The sequence below is a fragment of the Rhinoraja longicauda genome, chromosome 13 (assembly GCF_053455715.1).
Source record: "Rhinoraja longicauda isolate Sanriku21f chromosome 13, sRhiLon1.1, whole genome shotgun sequence".
Lineage (NCBI taxonomy): Eukaryota > Metazoa > Chordata > Chondrichthyes > Rajiformes > Arhynchobatidae > Rhinoraja > Rhinoraja longicauda.
This window is the reverse complement of record NC_135965.1, coordinates 53,750,114-53,768,868: the sequence shown is the minus strand read 5'-3', so window position 1 is coordinate 53,768,868 and position 18,755 is coordinate 53,750,114. Positions and strand designations below refer to the sequence as shown.

Below are 18,755 nucleotides of genomic sequence, written 5' to 3'. Positions count from 1 at the left end.
CCCTTCCTCCCCACTCCTTCCCACCTCCATCCCCACTCCCTCCCCTCCTCCTCCCCAACTAACTCCCCATCCCTCCCCCCCCTCCCTCACCCCTCGGGGACGGGCCCAACGGGGAAAGAGGGGTATTGGGAAAAGGGGAGGACCCCCTCCCTCCCCCCTTCCCCCTCCCTCCCCCATACCCCCTCCCTCCCCTCCCCCCTCCCCTCCCCCTCTCTCCCCCTCCCCTCCCCTCCCCCCTCCACACCTCCACACCTCCCTCCTCCCTTCCCTCCCCCCCACTCCCCTCCCGGTTACAATGGAAACCCTACGAGGACGGGCCCAACGGGGAAAGAGCGGTACTGGGAAAAGGGGTGGTCCCCCTTCCCCCCCTCAACCCCTTCCTCCCCACTCCTTCCCACCTCCATCCCCACTCCCTCCCCCCCTCCTCCCCAACTAACTCCCCATCCCTCCCCCCCCTCCCTCACCCCTCGGGGACGGGCCCAACGGGGAAAGAGGGGTATTGGGAAAAGGGGAGGACCCCCTCCCTCCCCCCTTCCCCCTCCCTCCCCCATACCCCCTCCCTCCCCCTTCCCCCCTCCCCTCCCTCCCCCCTACCCTGCTCCCTCCCCTCTCCCCCCCCTTCCCCTCCCCCTCCCCCCCTTCCCCTCCCCCTCCCCCCCTTCCCCTCCCCCTCCCCCCTCCCCTCCTCCCTCCAGATCAGCATGGGGCCTCTATGCTCGTGGCCACCGGAGCAAGTGTTGCGAAACAGCACTTGGAGTGTGTCTGGGGGAGAGAGAGAATGGGGGGGGTCTGAGAATGGGGACTGGGGAGGGGGACAACAGGGGTCGTTGCGGAGGTGGCTTGGTGGTGGGGGAAAGAGGGGTACTGGGAAAAGGGTAGGTCCCCCTTCACCCCTCAACCCCTTCCTCCCCCTCCTTCCCACCTCCATCCCCACTCCCTCCCCCCCTCCTCCCCCTCCCTCCCCACCTCCCTCAACCCTCCCCACCTAACTCCCCCCCTCCCTCCTTCCCTCCATTCCTCCCTCCCTCCCCCAATCCCTCCCCCCTCCCTCCACACTTCCATCCCTCTCCCCCTCCCCCCTCCTTCCACCCTCCCTCCCCCCTCCCTCCTTCCCTCCATCCCTCCCTCCCCCCAATCCCTCCCCCTCCCTCCACCCTTCCATCCCTCTCCCCCTCCCCCTCCCCACTCCTTCCACCCTCCCTCCCCCCTCCGGTTACAATGGAAACCCTACGGGGACGGGCCCAACGGGAAAGAGGGGTACTGGGAAAAGGGGAGGTCCTCCTCCCTCCCCCTTCCACCCTCCCTCCCTCCCCCTCCCCCCCCTACCCTCCTCCCTCCCCTCTCCCCTCCCCCCTCCCCCCCTTCACTCCCCCCTCCCCTCCCCCCTTCCCTCCCCCCCTCCCCCTCCCCTCCTCCCTCCACACCTCCCTCCTCCCTCCCTCCCCCTTCCCTCCCTCCCCTCCTCCCGGTTAAAATGGAAACCCTACGATGACGGCCCAACGGGAAAGAGGGTACTGGGAAAAGGGGAGGTCCCCCACCCTCACCCTTCCCCCCTCCCCTCCCCCCTCCCTACCCCCCTCCCTCCCTCCCCCCCCTCTCCCCCTCCCTCCCCCTCCCCCTCCTCCCTCCACACCTCCCTCCTCCCTCCCTCCCCCTTCCCTCCTCCCTCCCTCCCCCTTCCCTCCCTCCCCTCCCCTCCCTCCCCGCCCTCCCCTCCCCTCCTCCCGGTTACAATGGAAACCCTACGAGGACGGGCCCAACGGGGAAAGAGGGGTACTGGGAAAAGGGGAGGTCCCCCTCCCTTCCCCCCTCCCCTCCCCCTCCCTCCCCCCTTCCCCCTTCTCCCCTCCCCTCCCTCCCCCCTCCCCCCTACCCCCCTCCCTCCCCTCTCCCTCCCCCCTCCCCTACCCTCCCCCTCCCTTACCCCTCCATCCACCTCCCCCCTACCCCCCTCCCTCCCCTCTCCCTCCCCCCCTTCCCCCCTCCCCTCCCCCCATCCCTCCCCCTCCCCTCCTCCCTCCTTCCCCCTTCCCTACTCCCCACTCCCCTCCCGGTTACAATGGAAACCCTACGAGGACGGGCCCAACGGGGAAAGAGGGGAACTGGGAAAAGGGGAGGTCCCCCTCCCTCCCCCCTTCCCCCCTCCCCTCCCCCTTCCCCCCTCCCCTCCCCCTCCCTCCCCCCTACCCCCCTCCCTCCCCTCTCCCTCCCCCTCCCCCTCCCCCCTCCCCTACCCCTCCCTCCCCCTCCCCCCTACCCCCCTCCCTCCCCTCTCCCTCCCCCCTCCCCCCTTCCCCCTCCCCTCCCCCCCATCCCTCCCCCTCCCCTCCTCCCTCCCTCCCCCTTCCCTACCCCCCACTCCCCTCCCGGTTACAATGGAAACCCTACGAGGACGGGCCCAACGGGCACACTCGTGCTAGTATACTATTAAAACTCAGATCTTGTAGGTTTGTATCGGGATTTGTGTATGTATCAGTGATTCCGGCAAAACGGTAAACCGTGGCGCCACGGTTTTTGCACCGCCTTGATCACCAACCTCCCGCCTGACCGGCCGCGATATTTTCATTTAATTTGTTCGTATGTTTTTAAAGTTACAGAGGTTTTAAAGCGCTGCCCCCCCCATATTGAAGTTTCTATAGAGGGCGCTGCGGTGCGGATTTAGTCTTCAGCATGTGATGTCACAATGGACAAGCAGCTGCTATTGGGTGTCTGCTCTTTACAAATTTACATCTTTTTATTTTTAACCTTTTTTTTCAAAGGTCTTCAGCTTGTGACGTCACAATGCTTGTGCTACATTGTAGCGAAAGGAAACTGATTGTTTTTTAAAGTTGTGTTTTTTATTGCAAGTCATTTAACATACACAGATCAGCATCGGGCCCCTATGCTCGTGGGCCACCGGGGCAAGTGTTTCGAAAAAAGAAAGGGGAGGTCCCCCTTCCCCCCTCAACCCCTCCCTCCCCCATTCCCCCTCCCCTCTCCCCCTCCCTCCCCCCTCCCTCCAACTCCCCCTTTCCCCCCTCACCTCCCACCCCTTCCCCCCTCCCCTCCCACCCCTTCCCCCCTCCCCTCCCCTCCCCCCCTCCATCCCCCTCCCTTCCTCCCTCCCTCCCCCCTCCCTCCCCGCCTCCCAGTTACAATGGAAACCCTACGGGAACGGGCCCAACGGGGAAAGAGGGGTACTGGGAAAAGGGGAGGTCCCCCTCCCTCCCCTCCACCCTCCCTCCACTCCCCCCTCCCTCCCCTCCCCCCTCCCCCCTTCCCCCTCCCCTCCCTTCCCCCCTCCCCTCCGCCCTCCCTCCCCTCCCCCTCCACACCTCCCTCCTCCCTTCCCTCCCCCCCACTCCCCTCCCGGTTACAATGGAAACCCTACGAGGACGGGCCCAATGGGGAAAGAGGGGTACTGGGAAAAGGGGAGGTCCCCCTCCCTCCCCCTTCCCTCCCTCCCCCTTCCCTCCCTCCCCCTTCCCTCCCCCTCCCTCCCCCCCTACCCCCTCCCACCCCCCTTCCCCCCTTCCCTCCCTCCCCCCCTACCCCTCTCCCTCCCCCCTAACCCTCTCCCTCCCCCCCTACCCCTCTCCCTCCCCCCTACCCCTCTCCCTCCCCCCTCCCCCCCTTCCCCACTCCCCTCCCCTACCCCTCCCTCCCCATCCCCCCCTACCGCTCCCTCCCCTCTCCCTCCCCTTCCGCACCCCTCCCCTCCCTCCCCCTCCCCTCCTCCATCCACACCTCCCTCCTCCCTCCCTCCCCCTTCCCTCCCTCCCCTCCTCCCGGTTACAATGTAAACCCTACGAGGACGGGCCCAACGGAGAAAGAGGGGTACTGGGAAAAGGGGAGGTCCCCCTCCCTCCGCCCTTCCCCTCCCTCCCTCCCCCCTCCCCCCCTCTCCCTCCCCCCTCCCCCCCTTCCCCCCCTCCCCTCCCCCCTCCCCTCCCTCCCTCCCCCTCCGCTCCTCCCTCCACACCTCCCTCCTCCCTCCCTCCCCCTTCCCTCCCTCCCCTCCTCCCGGTTACAATGGAAACCCTACGAGGACGTGCCCAACGGGGAAAGAGGGGTACTGGGAAAAGGGGAGGTCCCCCTCCCTCCCCCTTCCACCCTTTCTCCCTTCCCCTACCCCTCCCCCTCTCCCTCCACCTCCCCCCCTTCCCCACTCCCCCTCCCCTCCCCCCCTCCCTCCCCCTCCCCTCCTCCCTCCACACCTCCCTCCCTCCCCCCTCCCTCCCTGCCTCACGGTTACAATGGAAACCCTACGAGGACGGGCCCAACGGGGAAAGGGGTGTGCTGGGGAAAGGGGGTGGGGAGAGTAAGAGTGTATCTGGGGGAGAGAGAATGGGGGGGTCTGAGAATGGGGACTGGGGAGGGGGACAACAGGGGGCTTGGTGGTTTGGGAAAGAAGAGTACTGGGAAAAGGGGAGGTCCCCCTCCCTCCCCACTCTCCTCCCTCCCTCATCCCTCCCTCCCTCCCGTCCCAGCAGCGCTGACCGCCGGGAGGTGTAGTTGCCGTCGCCTCTCCCGCTGTTTGATTTCATTTATAACAAAGACATTTATTTAAAATGAGGAATGTGATTTTCATTAAGTTTGATTTTATTTATTTAAAAAAAGCTGATGCTCTATAGATTAGTTTATTTCCTTTTCAACAAAGAACGCTGTTTATTTTAAAGTAAAATAGACCCTCCCCCCCACCCCCTCCCCCCCCTCTCCCTCCCCATCCCCCTCCCCCCCTTCCCCCTCCCCTCCCCCCTCCACTCCACCCTCCCCTCCCCCCCTCCCTCCCCTCCACCCTCCCCTCCCCCCCTCCCTCCCCCTTCCCTACCTCCCATCCTCCCGGTTACAATGGAAACCCTACGAGGACGGGCCCAACGGGCACACTTGTGCTAGTCTATCTATATACTACTAAAACTCAGATCTTGTACCGTTTTTGTATATATATTCCACTGATGTCGGCTGAAGGAAATTCCGGAAAAACGGTGAGCCGTAGCGCCACGATTTTTAAACCGCATTAATCAGCATGCGGTTCGCTGCTGGAAAATGATGTTTTTATTTAATTCGGACGCGTATTATTTAAGTTACAGAGGTCTAAAGGCGCTGCCCCCCTCATTTATCGAAGTTTTGACAGAAGGGGGGCGCTGCGGTCCGGCAGTGCTCAGTACGCATGCGCGGAATCTCCACACTCAGTACTCAACACGCATGCGCGGAATATCCTCACACGCACAAAAACAATGGACGCCGTTAGCGGAGCAAGCCCGCGATCACCGGCACACCTCTCCTCTCTCCCCTTGCTTCTCTCCTCTCTCCAAAAACCGGGAGAACATCTCCCCGCAAACCACCCCCCCCCTCCCAACTCACTCTCTCCCCCCTCAACAAATACCGCAACATCTGTCATCACAAAACGGGTAAGAGTAGGGCTGGGGGAGGAGAGAATGGGGGGAGTGGGGACGGGCCCAAAGGGCCCGCTTCCAACGGGCACACTTGTTCTAGTCTATCTATATACTATTAAAACTCAGATCTTGAATATATATATATATATAACACTGATGTCGGCTGAATACGGCAATTCCGGCAAAACGGTGAACCGTAGCGCCACGATTTTTGTACCGCCTTAATCAGCATGCAGTTCGCTGCTGGAAAATGATATTTTTATTTAATTCGGACGCATATTTTGTAAGTTACAGAGGTTTAAAAGTGCTGCCCCCCCTGATTTATCGAAGTTTTGACAGAAGGGGGGCGCTGCGGTGCGGATTGTGATGTCACAATGCCCCTGTGAGATGGACTCGAGCTGACCCCCCTTCCCCCCCACCCCAGCGGTATTCAGCGTGTGACGTCACAATGCCCCTGTGCTACATTGTTGCGAAGAGCTGTCAAGTCAAGTCCATTTTATTTGTACAGCACATTTAAAAACAACCCACGTTGACCAAAGTGCTGTACATCTGATTAGGTACTAAGGAAAAAAATGAAACATACAGTAGCACGCAAACAGTTCACAGCGCCTCCTCAATGAGCCTCAAACGCTAGGGAGTAGAAATAGGTTTTGAGCATGGACTTAAAGGAGTCGATGGAGGGGGCAGTTCTGATGGGGAGAGGGATGCTCTTTCCACCCTCCCCCTCTCTCCCTCCCCCCTCCCCCCTTTCCCCCCTCCCCCCCTTTCCGCCCTCCCCTTCCCCCCCTCCCTCCCCTCCTCCCTCCTCCCTCCCTCCCCCTTCCCTCCCTCCCCTCCTCCCGGTTACAATGGAATCCCTACGAGGACGGGCCCAACGGGGAAAGAGGGGTACTGGGAAAAGGGGAGAGCCCCCTCCCTTCCCCCTCCCTCCCCCTCCCCCCTACCCCCCCTCCCCTCTCCCCCTCCCTCCCCCTCCCTCCCCCTACCCCCTCACTCCCCCCTTCCCCCCTCCCCTCCCCCCCTCCCTCCCCCCTCCTCCCTCCCTCCCCCTTCCCTCCCTCCCCTCCTCCCGGTTACAATGGAAACCCTACGAGGACGGGCCCAACGGGGAAAGAGGGGTACTGGGTAAAGGGGAGGTCCCCCTCCTCCCCCTTCCCCTCCCCCTCCCTCCCCCTACCCCCCTCCCTCCCTCCCCTCTCCCTCCCCCTACCCCCTCCCCTCCCCCCTCCTTCCCCATCTCCCTCCACACCTCCCTCCTCCCTCCACACCTCCCTCCTCCCTCCCTCACCCTTCCCTCCCTCCCGTCCTCCCGGTTACAATGGAAACCCTACGAGGACAGGCCCAACGGGGAAAGAGGGGAACTGGGAAAAGGGGAGGTCCCCCTCCTTCCCCCCTTCCCCCCTCCCCTCCCCTCCCAAACAGTTCACAGTACCTCCTCAATTAGCCTCAAAAGCTAGGGAGTAGAAATAGGTTTTGAGCCTGGACTTAAAGGAGTCGATGGAGGAGGCAGTCCTGATGGGGAGAGGGATGCTCTTTCAACCCTCCCCCTCTCTCCCTCCCCCCTCCCCCCTTTCCGCCCTCCCCTTCCCCCCCTCCCTCCCCTCCTCCCTCCCTCCCTCCCTCCCCTCCTCCCGGTTACAATGGAAACCCTACAAGGACGGGCACAACGGGGAAAGAGGGGTACTGGGAAAAGGGGAGGTCCTCCTCCCTCCCCCCCTTCCCTCTCCCCTTCCCCCCTCCCCCTTCCCCCTCCCCTCCCACCCCTTCCCCCTCCCCTCCCCCCCCTCCATCCCCCTCCCCCCTCCCTCCCCGCCTCCCAGTTACAATGGAAACCTTACGGGGACGGGCCCAACGGGGAAAGAGGGGTACTGGGAAAAGGGGAGGTCCCCCTCCCTCCCCCTATCCCCCTCCCTCCCCCCATCCACCCTCCCGCCACCCCTCACCCTCCCCTCCTCCCTCCACACCTCCCTCCTCCCTCCCTCCCCCTTCCCTCCCTCCCCTCCTCCCGGTTACAATGGAAACCTTACGAGGACTGGCCCAACGGGGAAAGAGGGGTACTGGGAAAAGTGGAGGTACCCCTCCCTCCCCCCTTCCCCCTCCCCCCCTCCCTCCCCCCCCCTCCCCCCTCCCCTCCCCTCCCCCTCCCTCCCCCTCCCCTACCCCACTCCCTCCCCTCTCCCTCCCCCCCTTCTCCCCTCCTCCTCCCTCCCCCTCCCCTGCCCTCCTCCCTCCCTCCCCCTTCCCTCCCCCGCACTCCCCTCCCGGTTACAATGGAAACCCTACGAGGACGGGCCCAACGGGCACACTTGAGATGGGTGCTACAGTGAGAAGCACTATGTGACCGCGAATGTTTCAAAACAAGCACTTAAAAAGCACTTATCTCTTTTTAAAGTATTTTTTTTTATTGCAAGTTACTTAACATACACAGATCAGCATTGGGCCCATATGCTCGTGGGCCACCGGGGCAAGTGTTTCGAAAAAAGCACTGAGAGTGTGTATGGGGAGAGAGAGAATGGGGGGGGGGGGGGTCTGTGAATGGGGACTGGGGACAACAGGGGTCGTTGCGGAGGGGGCTTGGTGGTGGGGGAAAGAGGGGTACTGGGAAAAGGGGAGGTCCCCCCCTTCCCCCCTCCCTTACACCCTCCCTCCCCCTCTCCTCCCCTCTCCCCCTCCCTCCCTCCCCACTCTCCTCTCCACCCTACCTCATCCCTCCCTCCCTTCCCCGCAGCGCTGACCGCCGGGAAGTGTAGTCGCCGTCGCCTCTCCCGCTTCTGCTCTATAGATAAGATTAATTTCTTTTTCAACATCCCTCCCTCCCTCCCTTCCCCGCAGCGCTGACCGCCGGGAAGTGTAGTCGCCGTCGCCTCTCCCGCTTCTGCTCTATAGATAAGATTCATTTCTTTTTCAACAAAGAATGCTGTTTATTTTAAAGTAAAATAGACACCTCTCCTCTCTCCCCCCCCTCTCCTCTCCTCTCTCCCCCTCCTCTCCTCTCCTCTCCCCCCTCTCCTCTCCCCCTCTCCCCTCTCCTCTCCCCCCTCTCCTCTCCCCCTCCACTCTTTCCTCTCCCCTCTCCTCTCCCCTCCCCCCTCTCCTCTCCCCCCTCTCCTCTCCCCCCTCCTCTCCCTCCTCCTCTCCCCCCCCTCCTCCTCTCCCCCCCTCCTCCTCTCCCCCCTCCTCCTCTCCCCCTCCCTCCTCTCCCCCTCCCTCCTCCCCCCCTCCCTCCTCCCCCCCCTCCCTCCTCCCCCCCTTCCCCCCTTCCCCCTCCCCCCCTCCCCCCTCCCACCCCTCCCCCCTCCCACCCCTCCCCCCCTCCCACCCCTCCCCCCCTCCCTCCCTCCTCTCCCCCCCTCCTCTCCCCCCTCCTCTCCCCCTCCTCCTCTCCCCGAAGCGGAAGTGTAGTCGCCGTCGCCTCTCCCGCTGTTTGATTTCATTTATAACAAAGACATTTATTTAAAATGAGGAATGTGATTTTCATTAAGTTTGATTTTATTTATTTTAAAAAAGCTGCTGCTCTATAGATAAGTTTATTTCCTTTTCAACAAAGAACGCTGTTTATTTTAAAGTAAAAAACGCGGTTTTTTTCATTGGGTTTCACCCTCCCTGTTAGCGCCCGATTGGCTGGGTCTTTACGTGGGGTACAGTGATTGGCTCCACCATCCCTGTTAGCGCCCGATTGGCTGGGTCTGTACGTGGGGTGCAGTGATTGGCTCCACCCTCCCTGTTAGCGCCCGATTGGCTGGGTCTCTACGTGGGGTGCAGTGATTGGCTCCAACCTCACACTCGATGTGGGTGGAGCAGTTGATTTGAACTGACACCAACTGCCGTAACCAACAGTCCACCGTTCTGATGCTGGTTGAGGACAGGCTCCAGCATCGCTTAGGAGGGCAGTTTAATTGAAATACAGAAAGAATATTTATAGATAAGTTTCTTATCATTTCCAACAGAAAAATTACTTTTATTTTAAACGGTACGAGATTTCCATTGCATTTAATTTTATTTAAAAAAAAAGATAAAAGACAGAGATTTCATAGATAAGTTTACTTTCTTTTTTAACAAAAGAACATTTATTTCACATAAGTTTAATTTCATTTATAACAAAGACATAAGCTGCTGCTCTATAGATAAGTTTAATTTCTTTTTCAACAAAGGATGCTGTTTATTTTAAAGTCAAAATAGGCCCCTCTCCTCTCTCCCCCCCTCTCCTCTCCTCTCCCCCCCTCTCCTCTCCCTCTCCCCCCTCTCCTCTCCTCTCCCCCCTCTCCTCTCCTCTCCCCCTCTCCTCTCCTCTCCCCCCTCTCCTCTCCTCTCCTCTCCCCCTCTCCTCTCCTCTCCCCCCCTCTCCTCTCCTCTCCCCCCTCTCCTCTCCTCTCCCCCCCTCTCCCTCTCCTCTCCCCCCCTCTCCTCTCCTCTCCCCCCTCTCCTCTCCTCTCCCCCCTCTCCTCTCTCCCCCCCTCTCCTCTCCTCTCCCCCCCTCTCCCCTCCCCTCCCCCCCTCCCATCCCACAACGGGGAAAGAGGGGTACTGGGAAAACAGGTGGTCCCCCTCCCTCCCCCCTCCCTCCCCGCCTCCCGGTTACAATGGAAACCCTACGAGGACGGGCCCAACGGGCCCACTTGGTCTAGTATACTATTAAAAACTCACTTCTTGTTTATAAATATGTTTGTATCCTGGGTTTGTGTATGTATCACTGATTGCGGCAAAACTGTAAACCGTCGCGTCACGGTTTTTGCACCGCCTTGATCACCAACCTCCCGTCTGACCGGCCGCGATATTTTCATTTAATTTGGTCATATATTTTTTAAGTTACAGAGGTTTTAAAGCGCTGCCCCCCCTGATTTATCGAAGTTTTGACAGAAGGGGGGCGCTGCGGTGCGGATTAATCTTCATTGTGATGTCACAATGCCCCTGTGCCAAGCAGCTGCTATTGGGTGTCTGCTCTTTACAAATTTACATTTTTTAATTTTTAACCTTTTTTTTCAAAGGTCTTCAGCTTGTGACGTCACAATGCTTGTGCTACATTGTTGCGAAAAGCAAATGGTTGTTTTTTAAAGTTGTGTTTTTAATTGCAAGTCACTTAACATACACAGATCAGCATGGGGCCCCTATGCTCGTGGGCCACCGGGGCAAGTGTTACGAAAAAAGAAAGGGGAGGTCCCCCTTACCCCCCTCAACCCCTTCCTCCCCACTCCTTCCCACCTCCATCCCCACTCCCCTCCCCCCCTCCTCCCAACTCCCTCCCCATCCCTCCCCACCTCCCTCACCCCTCGGGGACGGGCCCAACGGGGAAAGAGGGGTACTGGTAAAAGGAGAGGTCCCCCTCCCTCCCCCCTTCCCCCTCCCTCCCCCCCTCCCTCCCCCTCCCTCCACCTCCCCCCCTTCCCCTCCCACCCCTTCCCCCCTCCCCTCCCCCCCCTCCATCCCCCTCCCCTCCTCCATCCCTCCCCCCTCCCTCCCCACCTCCCGGTTACAATGGAAACCCTACGAGGACGGGCCCAACGGGGAAAGAGGGGTACTGGGAAAAGGGGAGGTCCCCCTCCCTCCTCCCTTCCCCCCTCCCTCCCTCTCCCTCCACCTCCCCCTCTTCCCCCCCTCCCCTTCCCCCCTCCCCTCCCCCTTCCCTCCCCTCCTCCCTCCACACCTCCCTCCTCCCTCCCTCCCCCCTCCCTCCCGGTTACAATGGAAACCCTACGAGGACGGGCCCAACGGGGAAAGAGGGGTACTGGGAAAATGGGAGGTCCCCCTCCCTCCCCCTTCCCCCCTCCCTCCCCCCTCCCCTCCACCTTCCCCCCTCCCCTCCCCCCCTTCCCTCCCCCTCCTCCCTCCAAACCTCCCTCCCTCCCCCCACCCTCCCCGCCTCCCGGTTACAATGGAAACCCTACGACGACGGGCCCAACGGGGAAAGAGGGGTACTGGGAAAACGGGTCGGTCCCCCTCCCTCCCCCCTTCCCCCCTCCCTACCCCCTCCCCTCCCCTCTCCCTCCCCCTTCCCCCTTCCCCCCTCCCCCTCCCCTCCCCCCTCCACACCTCCCTCCTCCCTTCCCTCCCCCCCACTCCCCTCCCGGTTACAATGGAAACCTTACGAGGACGGGCACAACGGGGAAAGAGGGGTACTGGGAAAAGGGGAGGTCCCCCTCCCTCCCCCTTCCACCCTCCCTCCCTCCCCCCTTCCCCCACCCCTCCCCCTCTCCCTCCCCCCTCCCTCCACCTCCCCCCTCCCCCTCCCTCCCCCTCCCCTCCTCCCTAAACAACTCCCTCTTCCCTCCCTCCCCCCTCCCTCCCTTCCTCACGGTTACAATGGAAACCCTACGAGGATGGGCCCAACGGGGAAAGGGGTGTGCTGGGGAAAGGGGGGGGGAGAGTAAGAGTATATCTGGGGGAGAGAGAATGGGGGGGTCTGAGAATGGGGACTGGGGAGGGGGACAACAGGGGGCTTGGTGGTTTGGGAAAGAAGAGTACTGGGAAAAGGGGAGGTACCCCTCCCTCCCTACTCTCCTCCCTCCCTCATCCCTCCCTCCCTCCCGTCCCAGCAGCGCTGACCGCCGGGAGGTGTAGTCGCCGTCGCCTCTCCCGCTGTTTGATTTCATTTATAACAAAGACATTTATTTAAAATGAGGAATGTGATTTTCATTAAGTTTGATTTTATTTATTTAAAAAAAGCTGATGCTCTATAGATAAGTTTATTTCCTTTTCAACAAAGAACGCTGTTTATTTTAAAGTAAAATAGACCCTCCCCCCCCTCTCCCTCCCCTCTCCCTCCCCATCCCCCTCCCCACTTCCCCCTCCCCTCCCCCCTCCACTCCACCCTCCCCTCCCCCCCTCCCTCCCACTTCCCTCCCTCCCATGTCGGCTGAATACGGCAATTCCGGCAAAACGGTGAACCGTAGCGCCACGATTTTTGTACCGCCTTAATCAGCAATGCGGTTCGCTGCTGGAAAATGATATTTTTATTTAATTTGGACGCATATTTGTTAAGTTACAGAGGTTTAAAAGTGCTGCCCCCCCTGATTTATCGAAGTTTTGACAGAAGGGGGGCGCTGCGGTCCGGCAGTGCTCAGTACGCATGCGCGGAATCTCCTCACTCTGTACTCAGCACGCATGCGCGGCATCTCCTCACTCGCACCAAAACAATGGACGCCGTTAGCGGCGCCAGCACGCGATCGCCGGCTCACCTCTCCTCTCTCCCCTTGCTTCTCTCCTCTCTCCCACACCCGGGAGAACATCTCCCCGCTATCCCACCCCCCCCCTGGCCTTTGAATGATGCGATCTCCCGAAGCTCCCCCCCACCGGACTTTTCACTGATCCGATCACCCGCACCCCCCCCCCCCCCGGGCCTTTAACTGATGCTAAGAGTGTGTCTGGGGGAGAGAAAATGGGGGGGGGGGCTGAGGATGGGGAATGGGACAACAGGGGTAGTGCGGAGGGGAATTGGTGGTGGGGGAAAGAGGGGTACTGGGAAAAGGGGAGGTCCATATCCCTCCCCTCTCCCCCATCCCTCCCTCCCCCCTCTCTCCCCACCCCCCCCCTCCCTCCATAAATACCACCCCATCTCTCATCACCCTCCCCCCCTCCCTCCACCCTCCATCCTCAACACATCCCTCCCTCCACCACTCCCCCTCGATCACTCCACACCTCCCTCCCCCAAACCTCCCTCTCCCTCCCTCCCCCCTTCACTCCCTCACCCCCTCCCGGATACAATGGACGGGCCAAAGGGGAGAGTGTGGGGAGAGTAAGAGTGGGGATGGGGGACGAGAGAATGGGGGAGTGGGGAATGGGCCTAACGGGCCCACTTTGTCTAGTTGGCAAATAGAATTCAATGTGCGAAGATGTGAGATTGTGTACTTTGACACTAGGGATCTAAAGGCAAAGGATTATCCAGATGGAGAGAGATTGCAGATGAGTAAGGTAGGAAAATAACTGCAGATGCTGGTACAAATCGAAGGTACCATAAAATGCTGGAGTAACTCAGCAGGTCAGGCAGCATCTCTGGAGAGAAGGAATGGATGACGTTTCGGGTCGAGACCCTTCCTCAGACTGTGGCAGGGGGGCGGGACAAAGAAAGGATATAGGTGGAGTCAGGAAGACAGTGGGAGAACTGGGAAGGGGGAGGGGAAGCGAGGGACAGAGGAGCTATCTAAAGTTAGAGAAGTCAATGTTCATACCGCTGGGCTGTAAGCTGCCCAAGCGAAATATGAGGTGCTGTTCCTCCAATTTCCGGTGGGCCTCACAATGACACTGGAGGAGGCCCATGACAGAAAGGTCAGACTGGGAGTGGGAGGGGGAGTTGAAGTGCTCAGGTTGGTTAAGGCGGACTGAGCGAAGGTGTTGAGCGAAACGATCGCCGAGCCTGCGTTTGGTCTCGCCGATGTACAGAAGTTGACATCTGGAACAGCGGATACAATAGATGAGGTTGGAGGAGGTGCAGGTGAACCTCTGCCTGGAAAGACTGTTTGGGTCCTTGGATGGAGTCGAAGGGGAAGGTAAAGGGACAGGTGTTGCATCTCCTGCGGTTGCTGGGGAAAGTGCCTGGGGAAGGGGTGGTTTGGGTAGGAAGGGATGAGTGGACCAGGGAGTTACGGAGGGAACGGTCTCTGCGGAAAGCAGAAAGGGCAGGAGATGGGAAGATGTGGCCAGTAGTGGGGTCCCGTTGGAGGTGACGGAAATGTTGTTGGATAATTTGTTTTATACTATGGCTGATGGGGTGGAAGGTGAGGACAAGGCGGGCGAATGGGGGGGGGGGGGGGGCGCAAGAGCGGAGCTGCGGGAAATAGAAGAGGCACCAGTGAGAGCCTTATCTATAATGGAAGAGGGGAAGCCCCATTTCCTAAAGAATGAGGACATCTCTGATGCCCTAGTGTGAAACACCTCATCCTGGGCGCAGATGCGGCATAGACGGAGGAATTGGGAGTAGGGGATAGACTTTTTGCAGGAGACAGGGTGGGAAGAAGTGTAGTCCAGATAGCAGTGGGAGTCAGTGGGTTTGTAGTAGATGTCGGTCACTAGTCTGTCTCCTGTGATGGAGATGGTGAGATCCAGAAACGGTAGGGAGATGTCAGAGATGGTCCAAGTATATTTAAGAGCAGGATGGAAATTAGTGGTGAACTGTATGAAGTCAGTGAGTTCTGCATGGGTACAAGAGGTAGCACCAATGCAGTCGTCAATGTAGCGGAGGTAGATGGGGCCAGTGTATGTCTGGAACAGGGATTGTTTGACGGACCCGACAAAGAGGCAGGCATAGCTAGGGCCCATGCGAGTGCCCATAGCTACGCCTCTGGTTTGGAGGAAGTGGGAGTACCAGGGGATCTTGGTATTCTTGGGCATGGAAGACAAGAAGTTAACAAGAAGCAAGGGCAATTAAGGCAATTTGTAAAGGCAAGAAGGACGATTTGCACATTGAATATGAGCATTTTTGTTAGAATTGTACAAGGTACAAGCAAGGCTACCCCGGGAGCACTGTTTTTGTCATTCATCAAGGAAGGATCTAATGCCATTGAAGGTAGTCTTAAAGAGATTCACTTGGCTAATTCTTTGGGTTAGGTTTACCCATCACAAGCAGCCAAATAAATTAGTTCTATATTCTTTGAAGATTAAAAGAATGAGAGGTGATCTCATCACCTTTAATGTGCCCCTATGTGGCTTTTCTGTCTGTCTAACCATCCTTTTTACAGCACCATCTGACTAACAGGTTAAATAGCCAGAGAATTTAAATTTGGTTAAATTGATCAAATCTGAAATAAAAAGCGTCAGTAATGTTGACTATGAATATATCTTGGTCTTAAAAAAAACAACTTTTCACCCAGAGAGTTGTGAATCTGTGGAATTCTCTGCCACAGTAGGCAGTGGAGGCCAATTGACTGGATGTTTTCAAGAGTTAGATTTAGCTCTTAGGCCTAAAGGAATCAAGCAATATGGGGGAAAAGCAGGAAAGGGGTACTGATTTTAGATGATCAGCCATGATCATATTGAATGGCGGTGCTGGCTCGAAGGCTAGAATGACCTACTCCCGCACCTATTTTTCTATGTTTCTATCTTGCTCACTAATATCAAGTGGAATAAAATCCCCTGCCCACCATTCTGACATCTTTGTGATCTCAGACGCACTGCAAAGGTGAATTGTAACAGCCCTTTGAATGCTTCAGCAAGACACTCGGTTCAAGGGCAAGAAATGTCAGATAATTCCTGTGAGTCCCATACTCTCTGAATGAATAAAATAAATCTTCAAGTGCCATAGGTAATGACATTTTCATAGGCTTAAAATATAACAGAGTGGAGGAAGTGAAAGTGGAGAATAATGCTCCACGATAATGTTTGCTAACGGTCACTCTCCAGTCCCACGATAACACAAGCATCGGTCACTATCCAATCCCACGATAACACAAGCATTGTATTTACCACAACCCTATTGCTCACTGGTGGTGTTGTATTAGAGCAGTACACTAACCTTCCATGCTTTCCTCAGTTAGATTCTTGGTAACTATCTCTCGGATTCGAGCAGGGACGGGAGTCGGAGCAGAGTCCTGCCCCTCTCCACACACCGTCAGACTTTTATCCTCTTCAGGCACCTCTGGATTAAGGATGGTCTCTTCCAATTTCTGAAACGATAACATAACTGCTGGCTGAGAGGAGCACATGATCAGACCAAACATCAGTACAACTGCAATGTTGGTGACATTGGAATCATTGTGTAGCCTGTTTGAGCAGTTTTTATAAGACTGTTAAGATTAAAACAATAGAATTGTCAATAAAGCAAAGGATCTGCAATCTGTGAATACTAGAGGAAAAACCTTCATACTGAACTTTCTTCAATGACAAGGAGAGATTGGATAGGCTGGGTTGGTATTCCTTGTAACAGAGGCAGTGGAAGATGCCAGGGGTTGGCTGATAGAAGTAAACAAAATTATGGGGGCATAGATTGGATAGACAGGGGCTAACCTCCCACACAGCAAACTTGCTAACAAAAATAAAGGGTAAGGGGTAGGGGTTTATAAGGAAGATTTTATTTCATCCACAGGGCAGTTAGAATCTGGAACACACTGCCTTGGTGAGGTTGGTCCTCCCACAAAATTTATGAATGAGGTATGTAAACATTTCTTCTCTCAAAGACTGGTGAACCTATGGAATTCTCTGCCCCAGTGGAAACAAATAGCTGACCCAGATGAAGATTCAGTGGCGTAGCTAGAGAGCTACTGTCTCGCAGTTCCTGTGGCCTAGATTCAATGTTAACCTTGGGTGCTGTTTCTGCGAGTTTGCACTTTCTCCGTGACTACCTGTTTCCCCAGTGCTCTGGTTTCTTCCTTTATCCCCAAACACATGCAATTGGCTGTTGCAAACCGGTGTCTGTAGAAGGATTCCGATACAAAATATTATGTCCATTCTGCTCTCAGAAGGTGCCTGACCCACTGAGTTCTTCCAGCTCTTTGTTTGTGATCACAGCTAACCCATTCCATTCCTCTTCCTTCTCTGCGAGTCCAAACTTATCCCATTTCCAAATCTTCCCACTTTTAATAACCAGAAACAGGGTGGCACAGTGGTTGAGTTATTGCCTTATGGCGCCAGAGACCAGGGTTCGATCATGACTACGGGTGCCTGTCAAGACAGTTTCAACATTCTCCCTGCGTGGGTTTTCTCCGGGATCTTCCTACACTCCAAAGACGTACAGGATTATAAATTAATCCTTTTTATTTCAGTTTTCCAGCATCTGCAGGTTCTTAACTTTCAATGTTACCATGGTTTTTTTATTCATTTACTGGGAAAATCAGCAGAACCAGTCAAGCTACTTATATATCTCAAGGGATATTCCGGTCACTACATTGAGAAAACTTCATTGAGAAAACTGATCATTATTATCAGTTTATTCTCAAATTATTCTCAAATTTGTTTTAATCCTTACCACAGGGGATTTAGATTGCAATTCTTCCCCGCACTCCTCGAGCTGTTAGTAGAGTTGGCTGTGGATTTGGAAATTGTGCCCAGATCCGTAAGGGAGGTAGGGTTTAGTAACTGCAGGTGTGTGAAGGAGGGGGGTAGAGAATTGCTTTTGCATGAATACATATGTGATTCTCCGCTGCAAAATGGTGATCCCAAAAGCACAAAATGCTGTTGATCAATAAAACAAAAATGATGCCTCACATTGAAAGTTTTTTTAAAAAGCTGCAGATGCTGGAAACTTGATAGGCCAAAGGGCCTGTTTCTATGCAGACCTGCACAATCAAATACAAAGGCTTATATTTGCATAATCCTTTCCATCCCTCAGAAAATCCCCGATCAGCCAATGATCATCTTTTTCAAGGGTAGTCAGACACTACGAATAATGCACAGCATATTCCATGGACAGCAAGGGCAATGGAGGTAAATTCAACAGATTAGATCTGGTCTCAAATTCACAGCTCAGCGTTCTTGACTGTCCGTTTAACCTCCATGCAGCAGGGGAGCAATTAAAGGGACTTTAAAGTGATGAGCCACTGGTGCAGACAGACAAAATCTGCACCAAAATCAGAAAATGATGGAAGCACTCAGCTGCTCAGGCAGCATCTGTAGAAAGAGAAGGTAGACACAAAATGCTGGAGTAACTCGGCGGCACAGGCAGCATCTCTGGAGAGAAGGAATGGGTGACGTTTCGGGTCGACATTCCTTCTTCAGTCTGTAGAAAGAGAAACAGTTATCAGGTTCGGGATCCTTCATCTGCATGGAAATGGGTGGAAATGTCCAATGATGTGAAAGTGCAGGCGGCGGGGTCCCCCGGTGAGAGGAAGGGTGAGGGGAACAATAGCTGGTTTCGGGGATGGGTTTTTCAAACTACTAGCAGGGGGAGCAAAGTCCGATTCGGCCCTGGGCGGTGCAGGTGCACGGGTCGCTTACAATGTTAAACCGGCCAATTCCTCGGAGCATTACAAATGCAAAATAAAATTGAACCTGTGAAGATCCTTCTCTTCGCATTGAGCATTATTCGTTTGCAACCCAGACGGCCGCCGGTGTAAAAAAAAAACTTGCCGGCAGCTCGGCCGCCTACCTGGATCACAGCCTCCAGCTTGTCCTCGGCGGGCTGGCTCGGTGAACTCATGGGGACCCACGGCAGCTCCGGAGCCCGCAGCGACCGCTCGCCCGCTCAGCTTCAGCAGCCCCTCATCCCGCCCCCCCGCCTCCCCTCCCTCCCTCCCAGCCCGGCCACGGTTACCGGGGTAACAGGACGCCCAGCTTGCGTTGCCGTGGAAACGGGACGCCGGGTGCAGGCAGTTGCCTGGCGGCGGGGACGCCATGGACGGCATGGAGACTGGAGCCCGGAGGCGGGATCCAGGTAGTTGGGAGCGGGATTCAGCAACACCACACACATGACGCGCAATAACCCAGAACATTTGCGCCGTTTAAATATCACACCAAGAA

General features: G+C 57.0%; 1 protein-coding gene across 1 annotated transcript in view; it reads right to left on the bottom strand.

The window, feature by feature from the left end:
• The window catches only part of LOC144599333 (ciliary rootlet coiled-coil protein 2-like), a 26,260-nt gene extending 7,762 nt beyond the window's left edge, over nt 1-18,498 (bottom strand). The window contains exons 1-2 of the mRNA XM_078410127.1: nt 18,385-18,498; nt 15,817-15,967 (exon numbers count right to left, since the gene is read on the bottom strand). Of these exons, the coding sequence (XP_078266253.1) occupies nt 15,817-15,967; nt 18,385-18,435 (202 nt within the window). The 5' untranslated portion in view covers nt 18,436-18,498. The remainder of the gene's footprint in view (nt 1-15,816; nt 15,968-18,384) is intronic.
• Between the last annotated feature and the right edge of the window lie 257 nt (nt 18,499-18,755).